General features: G+C 43.4%; 1 protein-coding gene and 1 pseudogene across 1 annotated transcript in view; one reads left to right on the top strand and one right to left on the bottom strand.

Annotated features, from left to right (window-relative positions):
- LOC109684638 (rho GTPase-activating protein 20-like) overlaps nucleotides 1–3,903 on the bottom strand; it is a 214,420-nt gene extending 210,517 nt beyond the window's left edge. The window contains exon 1 of the mRNA XM_074052201.1: nucleotides 3,409–3,903. Within this exon, the coding sequence (XP_073908302.1) occupies nucleotides 3,409–3,519 (111 nt within the window). The 5' untranslated portion in view covers nucleotides 3,520–3,903. The remainder of the gene's footprint in view (nucleotides 1–3,408) is intronic.
- Nucleotides 3,529–15,782, top strand: LOC109684631 (cytokine receptor-like factor 3 pseudogene; annotated as a pseudogene).
- The last annotated feature ends 990 nt before the right edge of the window (nucleotides 15,783–16,772 follow it).

Here is a 16,772-nt window from a genome sequence, read left to right as displayed (position 1 = left end):
TCTAAAAGCTGACTTACAGTAAGACAGGTGTTAGTACCTTTAGTCTCAAAGGGGATGAAATAGGGTTAGGTGTCACCAGTTTTTAGACAGACATTCCTTGAGTTATTAACATGCTCAACTGTAGAGTTAAGTAGGAGTCTGACTCAAAGTCTTCAGACAAGGGAGACACAAGGATGCTCCTGCTTTTAGTTCCCTTGTGGGCCCAAGTGAGGAGTCAGTGCTTTTTAGTAAAAGCAGTTTCTAAGTGCCTGTCACAAAAATTTACCTTTACCTGGCTATGAAGATTATGCATAATGGAAAATTTACACTCAATGATAATGCAAGTATTTCTGATTTTAAAAAAATCAAAATGTGTGTGAATACACAGTAAAGGATAGAGCAAAGAGAGGCCAATAAAATGAGAACTTATTTGATTCACACACCTTCCTTTCCAAGACAGAAATATCTTATGGAGGAATTACTTGATTCCCTTGTATTTTACAGATCATGCCATCTCTTTACCAACATAAGACAGAAAAAAGTTGTCAGGCATCGGTGGCTCATGCCTATAATCCTATCTACTCAGAAGGCAGAGATCAGGAGGATTGTGGTTCAAAGCCAGCCTGAGCAAAGAGTTCACAAAACCCTATCTCGAAAATACCCGTCACAAAAATGGCTGGTGGAGTGGCTCAAGGTGAAGGCCCTGAGCTCAAATCCCAGTACCACAAAAAAAAAAAAAAAAAAAAGGAAAAACTTGGCAGCTGATTTCCTGTACATGGTCAGACTTCCCTATGATTACTAGTGGTACCAAAGAACCTGAAACCATAAAATGGTTAGACACATTAAAATGAAAGCAAATTATAGGGGCTATAGGACACAGCACATGAAAGTGATACTGGAGAGAAACTGCAAGCAGAAAAAAATGCAGGATTTGAGGGTACTGGCATAAGATAAGAACACCTACAGTTAAAAGCACTCACTGCTTTCCCAGCTTGTACACACTCAGAATAAGCACTGGCCAAGTCCACACTAGTCATCTCACTAACCAAGCAAACACCAAGAAAACTCTTCAGCTTCATAGCAGTTTATCAACACGGGACTCCAACTACTCTCAGAGACAAGGATCCAAAGGAGAAAGAATGGGGAATAAACTGAGTCTAAGTTTCTTTGAATAAACATCCTTCAAAAATTCCTGCCCTAAGCACATAAAATTAGCAATATTAATTTTCAGGTTGGCGTTTTGTTCTGCTCTAGGTTAGGAAGCAGGAGAGAACTAAGAACTTTTATCTCAGTCAGGGAGCCACATATAGATTGTGATATTCAAAATTCATACATACAAGAAACACTGAGAATAACACCATCACCTAACATTTATTTAGGGCTTACAAGGTGCCTGGTTGCAGTAGCCCTCACCGCCCTCTGAGATCAATACTATTATGACAGGTTATATAAAGGAACCTGGGTTACTGACTCAAAGTAATCCAGGTAGTAAAGGTGGAAACTGGAATTCCAAGCACACTCACCTGGCCACTACGCTAGTGACGCTTCCACCTGGCAGTTTTTACCCGGTAAGCCACGGAGCCAGTGAAAAGAATGAAGGACAGCGGTAATGACCACATTTACATTAGCAGTAACGATCGCTCATCAGCAATGTGGAAGGCAGAACTATGGTGAGGTGAGCAAGGGCCTCAAAAGGGATGGTCAATGTCTACGTCAAAAAAGCTGAAAAGCGATGGGGGAATGGCTCAACTGGTAGAGCACCTCCTTAGCAAGCAGGAGACCGAATTCAAACACCAGCACTGGCAAAAAAAAAAAAAAAATGAACCATAGGAACAGGGAGGAGAGGACAAAAGTTTCAAATCTGAGCCTGGTAAATGCGGCGGCACTGTCTGGTTGTTTTAAGTATGGGAAGAAATGAAGGAAGCCACCTGTCAGGTTACTGGCTTAGCCATTGGTTAGCACTTACCGTCCATCAGCTGGACAGAAGGATTTGCTGGTAGTTTAGTTTTGTTTAGTGGGTAGGAAGATGACTTCTCCTTAACCAAAATGAAAGAAACCAATTCTACAGAGTTCCGAACCCTGACAAGATAAGCTTTCCAAGCTGGACTGGCGCATGCCAGCGACTTCGGAGGAAGGAGGTTCCAGGCCAGCCTGGACAAAAATTGTCTAGACCCCATCACAAAGGAAAAAGGCTGGGCGTGGTGGGTGTATACTCGTTATTCCTACTATGGAACAAATCACAGATTAGAAGGATCGTGGTCCAGGCCAGTCAGGCATAAAGTCAGACTGTATCTCAAAACTACCCAGAGGAAAAAGAGCTGGAGGCATGACTCAAGCGGTAAGCCCTGAGTTCAAATCGCGATACTGCTCAAAATAAAAAGTTAAGATAAGTTTTCCACTTTAGAATGATCTTATCTTTAAAATCCTTTGGAAAAAAAAAGAGTCAGGAAAGCCCTTCAACATCGCTAAATTGTAATTTTACAAATTAGGCACTGAATGGGTAGGCTGTGTAATATTCTGCCCAGAGTGGCCCTGTCGTGGTAGAAACAGGACTAGAAACCAGCTCTACTTACTGCTCCTGCTTCCCAGCTTCCCAACTCTACCAATGGGGATTCACATCACCAAATGTGCACATGTAATCACTTAGCATTTTAAACTAAAAGTAAATACAGATCTATAAGCTTAAAATCAGAAGCTGATCATAATTTTTTTTTCATAAAATTCTCATTTTTTTCCTTTGGAAAAACTTTTCCCTAATATCAGAGTATGTATTTATTATAACATTTTCTATGTTTCATTTCCTAAATACACTCCTTACCTGCAAAAAAAAAAACTTTAAATTTAAGATTGAAGAAATGATAGTTCCTCTAGGTTTAGCTTTCCACAATAAAGAAACCAAAGCGCCCTGACATGGTCTGGTCTGCCGAATCCAGGCTTTCATACGCTGCAGTCAGTCATCTCAGCTTCAAGGAACACAGCAGGCTCAAAAGCCCAGTCTAAACTTGCTCTCCGCGGGTCCAGAGAGTAGCAGCTTCGCCTAAGTCGCCTACAGAACGCGGAAGGAGCGAGCAGGACGCCACCCGCCTCCATCGCCAGCTCCCGGGGAGTTCGGCCGAAGGTATGCTTCCAGGACTCTCTCCACACTGTCCAGGCTGGTTTGGGAGAAACTGCACCCCGAAGACTCTTATCAGCTGACACAGGGATAAAGAACCCTGAGACACCCCAATCACTCACATTTACCGTGGCATGCATGCCCGACGCCTTTTGAAACAATAACCAAATCGCCCAAAGTTTTGTTCAGCCATTAGGCCAGCGAGGAATGTGGCTCACCCGGAAAGGACCGGTCATCCCAAGCCGGAGCCCCGCGCGCTCCGGCACCCCCCCAAACCCCGCCTCCCAGGCTGGGACCTCCGATCCGCCAGTGCTCACCCAGCTGCCGCCCGCGGCCTGCGCGCCCGCGCGCTTCTCCGACATGGCTCCCGCCTCGGGCTGCAACGCCGCCGCCTTCCACTCCAGCTCCCGAGGCGACCCCACGTTCATGCCGCGGCCATGCCCGCACTGGTCCGCGGCGCTGCGGTACAACGGCGACGCCGCGGGGGCGGCGGCGGGGCCCGTGCCTTCATGGGCTCCGCGGCCCGCGGCGGCCTGCGGTTCGGACGGCGGCGCCAGCGGCGACGCCAACTGCCGAAGCGGCGACCGACACTGGAGCCACTGAGGAGGCGAGAACCCAGCAGCTCCAGGACCAGTTGCGCTCGACCACACGACCCCTACTCAACTGCAGCCGGTAGCATCCGTGGCGGGCAAGCAGTCGGGCAGGCAGTCCGGAGGCCGCGCCCCGCCCCGCGCCCGCTCCCCACAGGCGGACGCCGGCAACAAGCCCCGCCTCGCGCTCCGCTCCCGCCTGGAGCTTGGGCACCGCGCACCCAGTCGCCTCCAGCAGCGCACCGCCCACCCACAGACCCCGCCTCCCCGCAGCTTCCGCGCCGTACGGCGCCGCGCGCAGGAAGTGCGTCATCTTCCGGGGACCCCCCTCTTCACACACACACTCCTCTCCAGCCCCCCAGGTCTATAATACTTTTACCGAGACTGGTGGGTGAGTCTCGGGTAGCTGGAGTTTGGGAGTGTCCGCTCGTCTGCTGTTGGTTTGTCGATAACCCACCAAATGAATGGTAATTAATGCACCTAACAGTTATAAAAATGGGCACATTCTGACACGGACAGAGCCCCTGGATCCTGAACCGGGGTAGTGGAATATGTTCTATTAATACTCTGCTCCCCTCCAAAATCTAAAGAGAAAGTGACGGAGCGCTTACCTGGGCCGTGGGATCTGAGTTAAGCGTACAGTCTTCGAAACACACGGGCAGCGTTCCAGTCCAGAGCCTCTGGTTCGTACCAACAGCGTAAATATTACCCTCATCTGTAAAGTAAGGACCATACTTTAGGTAAGGTGATGTAAAAAATGTTGTTATTGTTACTAGCTTCAAGGGACCTCGTAAGACACCACAGCCCATTAAATCCGATCCGTTCACTATTGGTTTGCAACTTGCAACGAGATCTAAATACTCTGTGCAGACTAAGCTTCACAGACTTCAACGTTGTCCAGACATTGGTTCCCAGGGTATGTTGACATTACAACATTGGCCTTTCCTATAAAAACACAACATTTTCTTGAGTTTAGGTAATCTGCCCACACAGGTTGTAGGACTCTACTGCTATTTCATCCTGGCAGAAAACGCTCTAGTCCATAGTGGAGACAGGATTTTGGAGCCTCAGCTTTGCACTGATAGCAGAAAATTCCCCGACAATTCCCCAGGCAGCTTGCTCCTTTAAGTATCATTGGAGAAGATATGTTAAACAGACCCAGTGCATTTATAGATAGTTGTCATTTTCTGGAATTGTATCATTTTATTGAGCCAAAGATTTCTTGCTTGTTTCAGCCATGCGATTACATGGTGTTGTGAAAGTCCCAAGTAAAATGCAGGGCTAAAATTATCACACAGTAAATAATATTTGGTGGTGAGGCCATCAGTGAGGTCTGGTCCCTTGATGTGGAGAGTCATAAAAAATTTCTTTCTTTTTTTCTGTGCTGCCAAACACTACCACCAAGCTACACCCTCCCATTCCTTTGCATGGCTCTTGCTTCTTTAAAAAAAAAATTTTTAATTACTTTTGGTGGGATTGGGGTTTGAACTCAGGGCTTCATGCTTGCAAAGCAGGCTCTCTACCCCTTAAGCCACATCTCCAGTCCATTTTGCTAGGGCTAGCCTCTAACTGTGATCCTCCTGATCTGAGCCTCCCAAGTAGCCACTGTGAGCCCTAATGCCTGGCTTTTTATGTAATTTTAAGAGATTGTTTATTGTATTATATTGACAGTTAAACAATAGAAGTTCATTAATTATTCACTAGTTCAGGTAAAAAACGTGAAATTCCACCTAATTTAATGTAATGGTCTTTGCTGAAAGATATATATGTTATCTTGTTTCGTCCATGAGGTGGTTTAGATCTACCTGTGGTTTGAATTCATATCAGAGAAACAATATGCAAGAAGAAGAAGCGTCTGTCCCGTGGTGGAAAATATGTGTTAAATAATAACAAAATTAAAACATTTCCTTTTTTGTTGCCAGATTTCCACAAGTTTTATAAGAATCTCCAAGAAAATAATATAATAAGTTGCGTTTCCCACACTTACTTGAACACAACACTTCTATTCTTGAAACATCGAATTAATAAATTTGTAGAATGTATAGGACATAGTTTACAAAAGAATGCCTATTTATTGTTTTTGAAAGATATGCATTAAATCATAGAAGGATACAACTCTAAAACTAGCACAAAAAAGACTGAATAATGTAACCTTTTTACCTGGGCATTATAATATATGCATGTCATCCTAGCTACTCAGGAGGCTGAGGCAGGAGGGTCACATGAGTCCTTCACTTCAAGACCTTCCTAAGCAACATAGTGAGACCCTGTCTCAATAATAATAATAATGCAGTAATATCATTTTTAAAATAGAAAAAAAAACACAAAAGTTTCCATTAACAGTGGTTGGCTCTTGAATTAAGACTTTTTCTTATAAATTTCAGAAATTTCTCATTTTTTGCTCTGACTATATATAATTTACTTTTGTAATCAGAAAAAGAAAAACATATTTTTCAATTTATACAAAAAGTAAGTGGAACACAGTGGCACATACCAATAATCCCAGCTACTGGGTGGGTGGACTAAGATAGAAGAATCACTCAAGCCCAGGCTAGCCTGGCAATATAGGGAGATCTGTCTCAAAACAAACAAACAAACAAAAACAACTGTAATGAATCATATACTTTGTATTATTTTCTTCTTGCTACGCAGAAAATTACTGTAAACTTGACTTAAATCAACACTAATGCATTGCCTCTGTACCCATAGGTCTGGAGTCTTGAAAGTGTGGTGTCTTTTTCTGAGGATCTCACAATCCTGGATACTCACCTGGGGACTCTACTAAGTAAAGATCCACTTCCAACTGTCCTCAAATATTATGGATTGAAACTTAATGTCCTGCAAAGGCCCATGTGGTAAAGACTTGGTCTCCAGCCTAAAGTGCTATTGAGAGGTGGTAGAACTTTGAAGAGGTGGGGCCTAATTAGAGAAATTTAGATGATTGGGGTGTGCCATTGAAGGTGGTATTGGGACCCTAGCTGCTGTGCTTTCTGTCTCTGCTTCCCAACTATCATGAAGTGAGTAGACCTCCACACATGCTCTTGCCACCATGATGCACTGTTACCACAGGCCCAAAGTAATCAGGATCATTGATGAAATAAGAGAGGAAATTAAAAAGTTCCTGGAAGTGAAGGAAAATGAAAACACAACCTACCAGAACCTATGGGACACAGCAAAGGCAGTCCTGAGAGGAAAGGTTATAGCCATGAGTGCATATATTAAAAAGACTGAAAGATCCCAAATCAATGACCTAATGATACATCTCAAACTCCTAGAAAAACAAGAACAAGCAAATCCCAAAACAAATAGGAGAGAAATGATAAAAATAAGAGCTGAAATCAATGAAATAGAAACCAAAAAAACCATACAAAGAATTAATGAAACAAAAAGTTGGTTCTTTGAAAAAAGAAACAAGATCGATAGACACCTCGCAAACCTGACCAAAATGAGGAGAGAAAAAAACCAAATTAATAAAATCAGGAATGCAAAAGGGTAGATAGCAACAAACACCATGGAAGTCCAGGTAAACACCAGGAAATCATCAGAGACTACTTTGAGAACCTATATTCAAATAAATTCTAAAATCTTAAAGAAATGCACAGATTTCTAGATACTTATGATCATCCAAAACTGAATCAAGAGGACATTAATCACCTGAATAGATCTATAACACAAAATGAAATTGAAGCAGCAATGAAGAGTCTCCCTAAAAAGAAAAGTCCAGGACATGATGGATTCTCTGCTGAATTCTATCAGACCTTTAAAGAAGAACTGATACCAACCCTCCTTAAATTGTTCCACAAAATAGAAAGGGAAGGAAAACTGCCGAACACATTTTATGAAGCCAGTATTACACTTATCCCAAAACCAGGCAAAGACACCTCCAAAACGGAGAACTATAGGCCAATCTCCTTCATGAACACTGATGCAAAAATCCTCAATAAAATAATGGGAAACCGAATTCAACAACACATCAAAAAGATCATTCACCACGACCAAGTAGGCTTCATCCCAGGAATGCAGGGGTGGTTCAACATACAAAAATCAATGAATGTAATAAACCACATTAACAGAAGCAAAGACAAAAACCACTTGATCACCTCAATAGATGCAGAAGAAGCCTTTAATAAGATCCAACATCATTTCATGATAAAAGCTCTAAGAAAACTAGGAATAGAAGGAAAGTACCTCAACATTATAAAAGCTAAATATGACAAACCTATTGCCAACATTACACTTAATGGTGAAAAACTGAAACCATTCCCTCTAAAATCAGGAACTAAACAAGGACGTCTACTATCTCCACTCCTATTCTACATGGTACTAGAATTCCTAGCCAGAGCAATTAGGCAAGAAGAAGGAATAAAAGGAATACAAATAGGTAAAGAAACTGTCAAAATATCCCTACTTGCAGACGATATGATATGATACCTTAAAGACCGAAAAAACTCTACTCAAAAGCTCCCAGACACCATCAATAGCTATACCAAGGTAGCAGGATATAAAATCAACATAGAAAAATCATTAGCATTTCTATACAGTAACAACGAACAAACTGAGAAAGAATATATAAAAACAATTCCATTTACAATAGCCTCAAAAAAAAATCAAATACCTAGGTGTAAACTTAACAAAGGATGTGAACGACCTCTACAAGGAAAACTATAAACTTCTGAAGAAAAAGACTGAGGAAGACTATAGAAAGTGGAGAGATCTCCCATGTTCATGGATTGGTAGAATCAACATAGTAAACATGTCTATACTCCCAAAACTAATCTACATGTTTAATGCAATTCCCATCAAAATCCCAATGACATTCATTAAAGAGATTGAAAAATCTACCATCAAATTGATATGGAAACACAAGAGGCCACGAATAGCCAAGGCAATACTCAGTCAAAAGAACAACACTGGAGGTATCACAATACCCGACTTCAAACTATATTACAAAGCAATAACAATAAAAACAGTTTGGTACTGGCACAAAAACAGACATGAAGACCAGTGGAACAGAATAGAGGATCTGGATATGAAGCCACACAACTATAACCAACTTGTCTTTGACAAAGGCGCTAAAAATATACGATGGAGAAAAGACAGCCTCTTCCACAAAAACTGCTGGGAAAACTGGTTAGCAGTCTGCAAAAAACTGAAACTAGATCCATGTATATCACCCTATACCAATATTAACTCAAAATGGATCAAGATCTTAATATCAGACCCTAAACCCTAAAGTTGGTACAGGAAAGTGTAGGAAATACTTTGGAACTAATAGGTATAGGCAAGAACTTTCTCAGTGGAACCCCAGCATCACAGCAACTAAGAGATAGCATAGATAAATGGGACTTCATAAAAGTAAAAAGGTTCTGCTCAACAAAAGAAATGGTCTCTACACTGAAGAGAACACCCACAGAGTGGGAGAAAATATCTGCCAGCTATACATCAGACAAAGGACTGGTAACCAGAATGTATAGGGAACTCAAAAAACTAAATTCTCCCAAAGTTAATGAGCCAATAAAGAAATGGGCAAGTGAACTAAACAGAACTTTCTCAAAAGAAGAAATTCAGATGGCCAAAAAACACATGAAAAAATGCAAACCATCTCTAGCAATAAAGGAAATGCAAATTAAAACCACACTAAGATTCCACCTCACCCCTGTTAGAATAGCCATCATTAGCAACACCACTAACAACAGGTGTTGGCGAGGATGCGGGGAAAAAGGAACCCTCTTAAACTGTTGGTGGCAATGTAAACTAGTACAACCACTCTGGAAAAAAATTTGGAGGCTACTTAAAAAGCTAAACATTGGTCTACCATATGATCCAGCAATACCACTCTTGGGGATATACCCAAAAGAATGTGACACAGGTTACTCCAGAGGCACCCGCACACCCAGGTTTATTGCAGCACTATTCACAATAGCCAAGTTATGGAAATAGCCAAAGTGCCCCACCACTGATGAATGGATTAAGAAAATGTGGTGTCTATACACAATAAAATTTTATGCAGCCATGAAGAAGATTGAAATGTTATCATTCACAGGTAAATGGATGGAACTGGAGAACATTATTCTGAGTGAGGTTAGTCTCTCAAAAATCATACGTTCTCCCTCATATGTGGACATTAGATCAAGGGCAAACACAACAAGAGGATTGGACTTTGATCACATGACAAAGTGAGAGCACACAAGGGAGATATGAGGATAGGTAAGACACCAAAAAAACTAGATAGCATTTGTTGCCCCTAATGCAGATACTAAACGCAACAGAGGCCAATAGGAGAAGGGGACCAGGAACTAGAGAAAAGGTTAGTTTTAGAAGAATTAACCTAGAAGGTAACACCCACGCACAGGAAATCAATGTGAGTCAATGCCCTCTATAGCTATCCTTATCTCAACCAGCAAAAACCCTTGTTCCTTCCTATTATTGCTTATACTCTCTCTATAACAAAATTAGAAATAAGGGCAAAATAGTTTCTGCCTGGTAGCAAGGGTAGTTAGGGGGTAACTGAGGGTATGAGGTGATTAAGGGAGGGGGATGGGGGGAAGAGGGGAGAATGACCCAAACATATTAGTAAAATTTTTAAAAAATAAAATAAAATAAAAACTTGATTTAATTTTAAAAAAAAAACATTTTATCCAAGCTCTGTAACCAAAGAACAGAGAAGTCTTACATAAACTACTATCATTTACTTCATTTTCTGGCCTGGTGAAACTAGCCAGGTGAATCCTGTCCATGCATACTCCTTACAAACTTCTTTTCTTTTGCAAATGCAGTCACTATAAACATTTTAATTTTGTATCTGTGCCCTTCCTACTTCCTTCCCTGCTATTAATAATCATAGAAATGGACAAGTGATAGAAGGATAGGTGTTTTTGTTTTTTTGTAGTATTGGGGATCAAACCCAGAGCCTTAAGCATGATAGGCATGTGGTCTCCTGCTGAATTACATCTCAAGTCCTTGTTTTTTGAGGCACAATATAGCCCAGGCTGGCCTCAAACTCGAGATGCTCCTGCCTCTGCCTCCATAGTGCTGAGATTACAGAGACCACACCATGCACAGCAAGTGTTCTCAGAGTGTGTAACAGATTTCTGAAAGAGACAATGCTGCTATTTTTTCCCATTTTTATTTTTGAAAGGCTTTGCTTACAATTTATAGAACAATCATTCCATGTTTTAATTCCTATTTATTTGCAGAAATGTATAATCATCACCACAATCAACCTTTAGGATGTGTCCATCCTTTGACCCCTCTGTACTCACTCTTCTTCACAGTCCTGCCTCTCTAGACATTCACTCATCTATTTTCTGTCTACAGACAACTGTTTTATAAACATTTCTTATGAGCAGAACCATAAATTTTATTTCTTGTGGGTCTATTTTCTTAAGTGTTTAGCTCATGACTAAATTGACTTTGTGTTTAAAATTGTTCATTCTCTGTGGTCCAAATAATAGATTTCCAAACTTACAGTTTCTTGTTCCTTGGGGCAAGTTGGAGGGAGGGGAGCAATAAGGGATGTCAGAGGGTGAGCCGAGGAGATAAAAAGCAGGGGGGAAGGTAGGGGGATTCACCTGGAACAGTGGAGGTGACTTTGTGGGTCCAGGCAACTTTATGGGACCCTCCCACCATCACTAGGAGGCCACACAGGCAGACTAGGGCCCTTGTGAATCAGAGTGAGTAGGGAGGTGTGACAGCAGGAGTTTCTGTGCGTACCCATAGAGGGTCTCTTCTCTGCCTTGCCCCAAACTGTCTTTCTGGGGTTCTGTGTCCCAGGTCCCTTTCTCCTCAGGGAGCCTACAAGTGCCCTCAGGCCAGGCCCTCCGTGTATCAGTCTCTCCCCTACAAATTATTAAGTGGTCCATTCCCTCCCTGAGTACTTGCACCCCCACCCAACATTTGTCTCCTCAATGTTTACAAGGCAAGTTCTGTGTCACCCTGTCTGTAAATTTCAGTCTGCATGTGACGATCCAGGAGTCCCTCTTCCTGCCACATTCCCGTTGTTCCCTACCCAGGTCAACACAAGTCTTGGAGAGCACTGTTTTACCATGAAGCCTGACTTTGTTTGCTGCTGTCATTCCCCTCAGGTGCCACCTGTGTTCCGGCCTGACATTCTCCAGGTACCTGCCCAGCGTTTGGTGCCCAGTACTAGGTTCATAGTGCCTCCCTCTGTGCTGGAGGAGTCCCCCTTCCCTCTGCAATCCCTTCCTCTCTCCTGGGACCTCCCCTCACCCCCAGGATCCCTTATCCTCCTAGAGGCCTGCGTAACACCAGAGCAATCCCAGAATACGATGTACTTCCTGGAGCTGCAGTTCACATCCAGGTCAATCTTCTTTATTTCCTGGGAGAACATCTTGCTCCTTCCTTTTCTGTAGGCCAGGACCAAGAGAAGTCAGATTACTGCCACCAATAGCAATTGTAAAACCATCAGTGCTTCTGGAAGGAAAGGGAGTTTCTCATGCAGAAATCTCCTCCCAGTGAATCCAGGAAGGGTCACCATATCCCAGCTTATCTGTGCACAGCTTCCTGGCAAGGGGACCACTGAGGATTGGCCCTACCAATGGTCAGACTTGAAGGCTCCTCCAGACTGCAGACCCCTCACCTTCTCACCTGCCCCCACCTCATTTAATGGACACAAACCAATCCACATCCAGCTCAGGTCTCCCATTCCCACTCTCCAGGGGATGAATCCCCAACTTGGAGAAGCCACAACCCTAATGACCTCTTACCTACAAAGGGACTTTCTGGGGATAACAACAGATGTTCCCAGGGTCTCTGAACTTGTTCCCCCTGGAATGTTCCTCCTCTCACCTCCTCCAGGAGCAGCCCAGCTTCATATCAGGGATTCTGGGGAGGCAGGAAGGATGGCCCATTCCTGGGCAAGAAATCTGATGCCAACCCTGAAGGAGGGAGGTCTGCCCTCAGGGGCAGAGAGCAGTCACAGGGATCCTTAACTCTCCCCTTTACCTTCTTACAGCCATGTGCAGTCATGTAACTGCATAACTCATCTCCTGACATTTTTGCTAGAAAATAAGAAATAATTGAGTAGCCCTTGTTCTTAGCAGCCATGATGTGACTGAATAGGACAAAGCCTGAAAAGATGCAGACCCCAGGGCCAAGACCCCTAGACCGAGGAGTGCTGGTGGCCTGGTTTTTTTGATCACAGGCAATGTCCTCAGATCACTGAATCCCCCAGTCTTGTTTCAAGGTGGGATTGAGGCAGGAAGAGTTCAGTGGGCCCTTTGCTGTATGAAGAGTTCTGGGGATAGTGAGTTTAGTAAAACAATATCTGGCACAAAGTCCTAGGACCAGGTTCCACAGAAACCATACTCCTTCCTTGTGACCATGAGTTTCTCCCACTAACCACTGTCTAATCCCACGGATGGCCCTTCTGCCTCTCTATGATAGGCCAAGTGACCCCTCCATAGACCAGCCTCTCATGTAGCAGAGTCAGGCTGCTACCTTCCCTCCAGAGCTCTGATGTGGGACAGACCCTCCCTGCTGGAAGGTAATGGAACCAGAGCTGAGGATTGTACTGGACTGAGAGCTTCCCACCTCTCAAAGCAGGCTGGTGAATTCCCACCCAATCCCAAACCTCTAGCCAGGAGACCGATGGGGAGGGAAGGAGGGTGAGCCTTCATGCTGGGCTGACACCCAGGAGGATCCTGGATGAGGGAGCAAAGGAGTGCAGGGCTGGACAGAGTCTGCTGGGAGTCCACACAGGGGCTTGTTGTTCACAATAACTGGAGGCAGCACCCTGTGAGGGAGCTCATAGAGACCACTCCTGGGAAGGAACAGTGTTACCCCTGCCCAGGAAGTGACCCTATCTCTAGGACAGGGCTCAGGGACCCTGGTCTGAGAACCACCCAGTACAGTGAGGCTACACCCTGGAGTCCATCCTCTGTAAGACCCTCATTCCTCTTACAAGACGTGACCATCCAGACCCACTTGTTCCTTTCCCTAGACCCTGTCTCTTCTCTAATTTTACCCCAACCTGTCTGGCCCAGAGGTTGCCAACTTGTCTTCAGCCTTCTGCCACTCTGGAACAACTTTTTTTTTTTTTTTTGGTGATACTGGAGTTTGAACTGTTTGCTAGCCAGGTGCTCTACCACTTGAGCCACTCCACCAGCTCTGGCACTTCTTTTCCCTTCATCCCATCAGAAACGTGAGCACAACCAAGCACCTGCCTTGTCCACTTTTCTGCTGGACTGCTGATCCCTGCTGAAGAGACACCACTGGACAATGAGTAGGGATGACAGCTTCTCATGTCACCAGGATGAGCCCTACAGCTGTCCAGCTCCAGACTCAGCCATTTTCACCCACCTTCTGCCTGAAGTGTTAACTGAGCCAGGAGGGAGCAGAGACTCTGGATGGCACTGCAGAGGCTCCAAGGACTCTGCAAGGTTCCAACGGCTAAATAGTGTTAGAACTACCAAACCACATGCAAAATAACGAGTCTAGATACTGATCTTATATCTTTCACAAAATCAATTCAAAATGGGTCATAGACCTAATTTTAAAGTGCAAAAGCAGGAAACTTCTAAAAGTTGATAGGAGAAAATCAAGGTGACCTTGGGTTTGATGATAAGTTTTAAGTATAACCAAAAGCACGATCTGTTAAACAAAAACTTTTTACAAGTAGGACTTCATTAAAATGAAAACTGCTGCACAAACAGTGCTGTTAAAAGAAAGAGAAGACAAGCACCAAAGACTGGGGAAAGATAATTGCTAAAGGACTAGTATTCAAAATACACAGGGCATAGTCCGGCTCAGCCATGGACCTGCACCTCAGCCGCCCACTGGCTGAATGACAGGATGAGAGGACATGAAGCTGGATCCTTGCTGCTGCTGCAGGAGGCCAACTAGAAGGTGAGGGGCTGGGGGGCTCAGAGACCAAAGAGAGTGCATCGCAGACAAGGGATGTTCTCCAACAGCATTTTAATGATTTAAAGGAAACTCCTTGGAAGCTCCTAGGTGAGCAATTGGTAACACTTTTGCAAGAAGTGGACACCACTGAACAGAAAGTCATTAAGCCATTAGATGACTGCCAGAAGCTCACAGAACATGGAGTTAAAACTTGGGAGGACCTGTCCAAGAAGGGAAGATCACCAATCTTGGTGGTATAGAGGAACAGAATGAGAAACTGTGGAGTTTTACCAAAAAGGCCTCCCATATTCAGTTGGATAGCTTACCAGAAGTGACTTTGCTGGTTGATGTGGCTTGTTTGTCTGTTCAGTTGGATGATTCAACTCTTAACATAGTGAAAGGCCACATTTTTTAAAAGCACAGAACAGTAGCGTCTTGCCCACCAGTACAGATAGAAGAACTAATAGAGAAACCCTGAGGCATCATAGTAGATGGTGTAAAGTGGATGACGAATTCACAGCTCAAGATTACAGGCTCCAGTTCTGAAAATGAACTTCAAATCACTTTGAAGACGTATACATAGGCTCTGAAACTGAATTCATAGTATTGCACATAGACCCCAATGTCAATTATCAGTTCAGAGCCTGCTCCCGAGGAGATGGCCGACAGGAGTGGAGTCCTTGGAGCGTACCCCAGATAGGTCATTCCATGTTGGTGCTTCATGAGCAGACAACTGGCTTTGAGGGCTACCATCAAGAAATACAGTGCTCTGGAATGATTCTGACTCCTCAGTGTGCTGTACTCCGACACTCCTACCTATTTTTTGTGGGCAGACACAAACATTCAGAGTTGAAACCACGGGACAACCAGACAGAAGAGATAGTATAAGAGTACGTACAGAAAAGCAGAATGGATAGGAGTCTCTTCAGAAGGATCAAGCTGTGTGCATTAGTACAAATGGTACAGTCTTTGTCAATGGGAAAGAAATGACTAATCAGTTGCCTGCTGTTACCTCTGGATCCACTGTCACATTTGATGTCGAAGCTGTGACTCTAGGAAGCACCCACGGATAACGCAGACAGAAACTTCAAGCTCCAAGTAACTATTAACTCCAATAACAGAGAGGTGGTTTTTGATTGGTTACTTAATCAGTCTTGTGGTTCTTTTTACTTTGGATGCTCGTTTGTCTATCCTGGATGGAAAGTGTTAGTGTTTTAGTGTTTTGGATACTTGTCTCTGGTTTGCAGGGTTTAACATAGACATCCTCAGCCTGGTTTAATTTAACTGATTAAAAAAGTTGAATTCATTTCTCAGGCTGTTAGAAATGGATTTACATTGTAATATTTTAGCAATAAGAGAGTTGGATGGTGTGGAAAAACCATAATTCAGTCAATTTTGTTATTAGCATCCTGTTAACTAAAATGTCACGTTATAATAAAAATCGAATGAGCTTTAAAAGTCTGGTAAGATACAAAAATTCCATACCCTTCTACTGTACTTCTTCTTAAAGTTGTTAGAGCAGGAAAACTTAATGTGACATCATTAATTTTGTTAAACCTGCATCTGGATCCAAGGCTGTGCAAAACTCTGAAATAAAAACAACAGGAATAGGGCTGGCCATGTTGGTTCATCCCTATGTAATCCTAGCTACTCAGGAGGCAGAGATCAGAAGGATTGAAATTCCAGCCCAGCCCAGGAAAAAAGTTAGTGAGATCCCATTTCAAACAAAAAGCTGGGTGTGATTGTACATTCCTGTGATCCCAGCTACACAGGAGGCTATGTAGGAGGATAGCAGTCCAAGACTGGCTTGAGGGAAAAAAAAAACAAAACAAAAACCCAGGAATAGAAGCAGAGTTCTGTAATACACATTTGCTTGTGCATTCTCCACATGACAACTGCAGGCTCCATGTTCAGGTGTTTGTAAGCAGGGTTAACTTTTATCCTGTGTTCAGTAATCTATTAAGTCTGAAAAGCTTCCCAATTTTTACCTGTTTTAAATAATGCCTGAACAAGTGTCCATAATTGGTAAGTATTTTCTTTTGTTCTTTCATTGCAGTTTGATTCGTGGTAGGGTGGAAACTAGTCATGGAAGTAGCAGCCAGCATTGTCTGCAGCTTCACATGTATGTGATCTGCTGTGTACACATCCAGCCCCAAGGATGTGCCTGTTACTGTTGTTGGGTGTGAACTACCATCCAGGGTCACGTCAATGGTCTTTCAGTGGACCAA

This window comes from Castor canadensis, chromosome 13, assembly GCF_047511655.1.
Source record: "Castor canadensis chromosome 13, mCasCan1.hap1v2, whole genome shotgun sequence".
Taxonomy (NCBI): domain Eukaryota; kingdom Metazoa; phylum Chordata; class Mammalia; order Rodentia; family Castoridae; genus Castor; species Castor canadensis.
The sequence above is the reverse complement of the archived record's forward strand: the minus strand, read 5'-3'. Positions and strand labels throughout refer to the sequence as shown.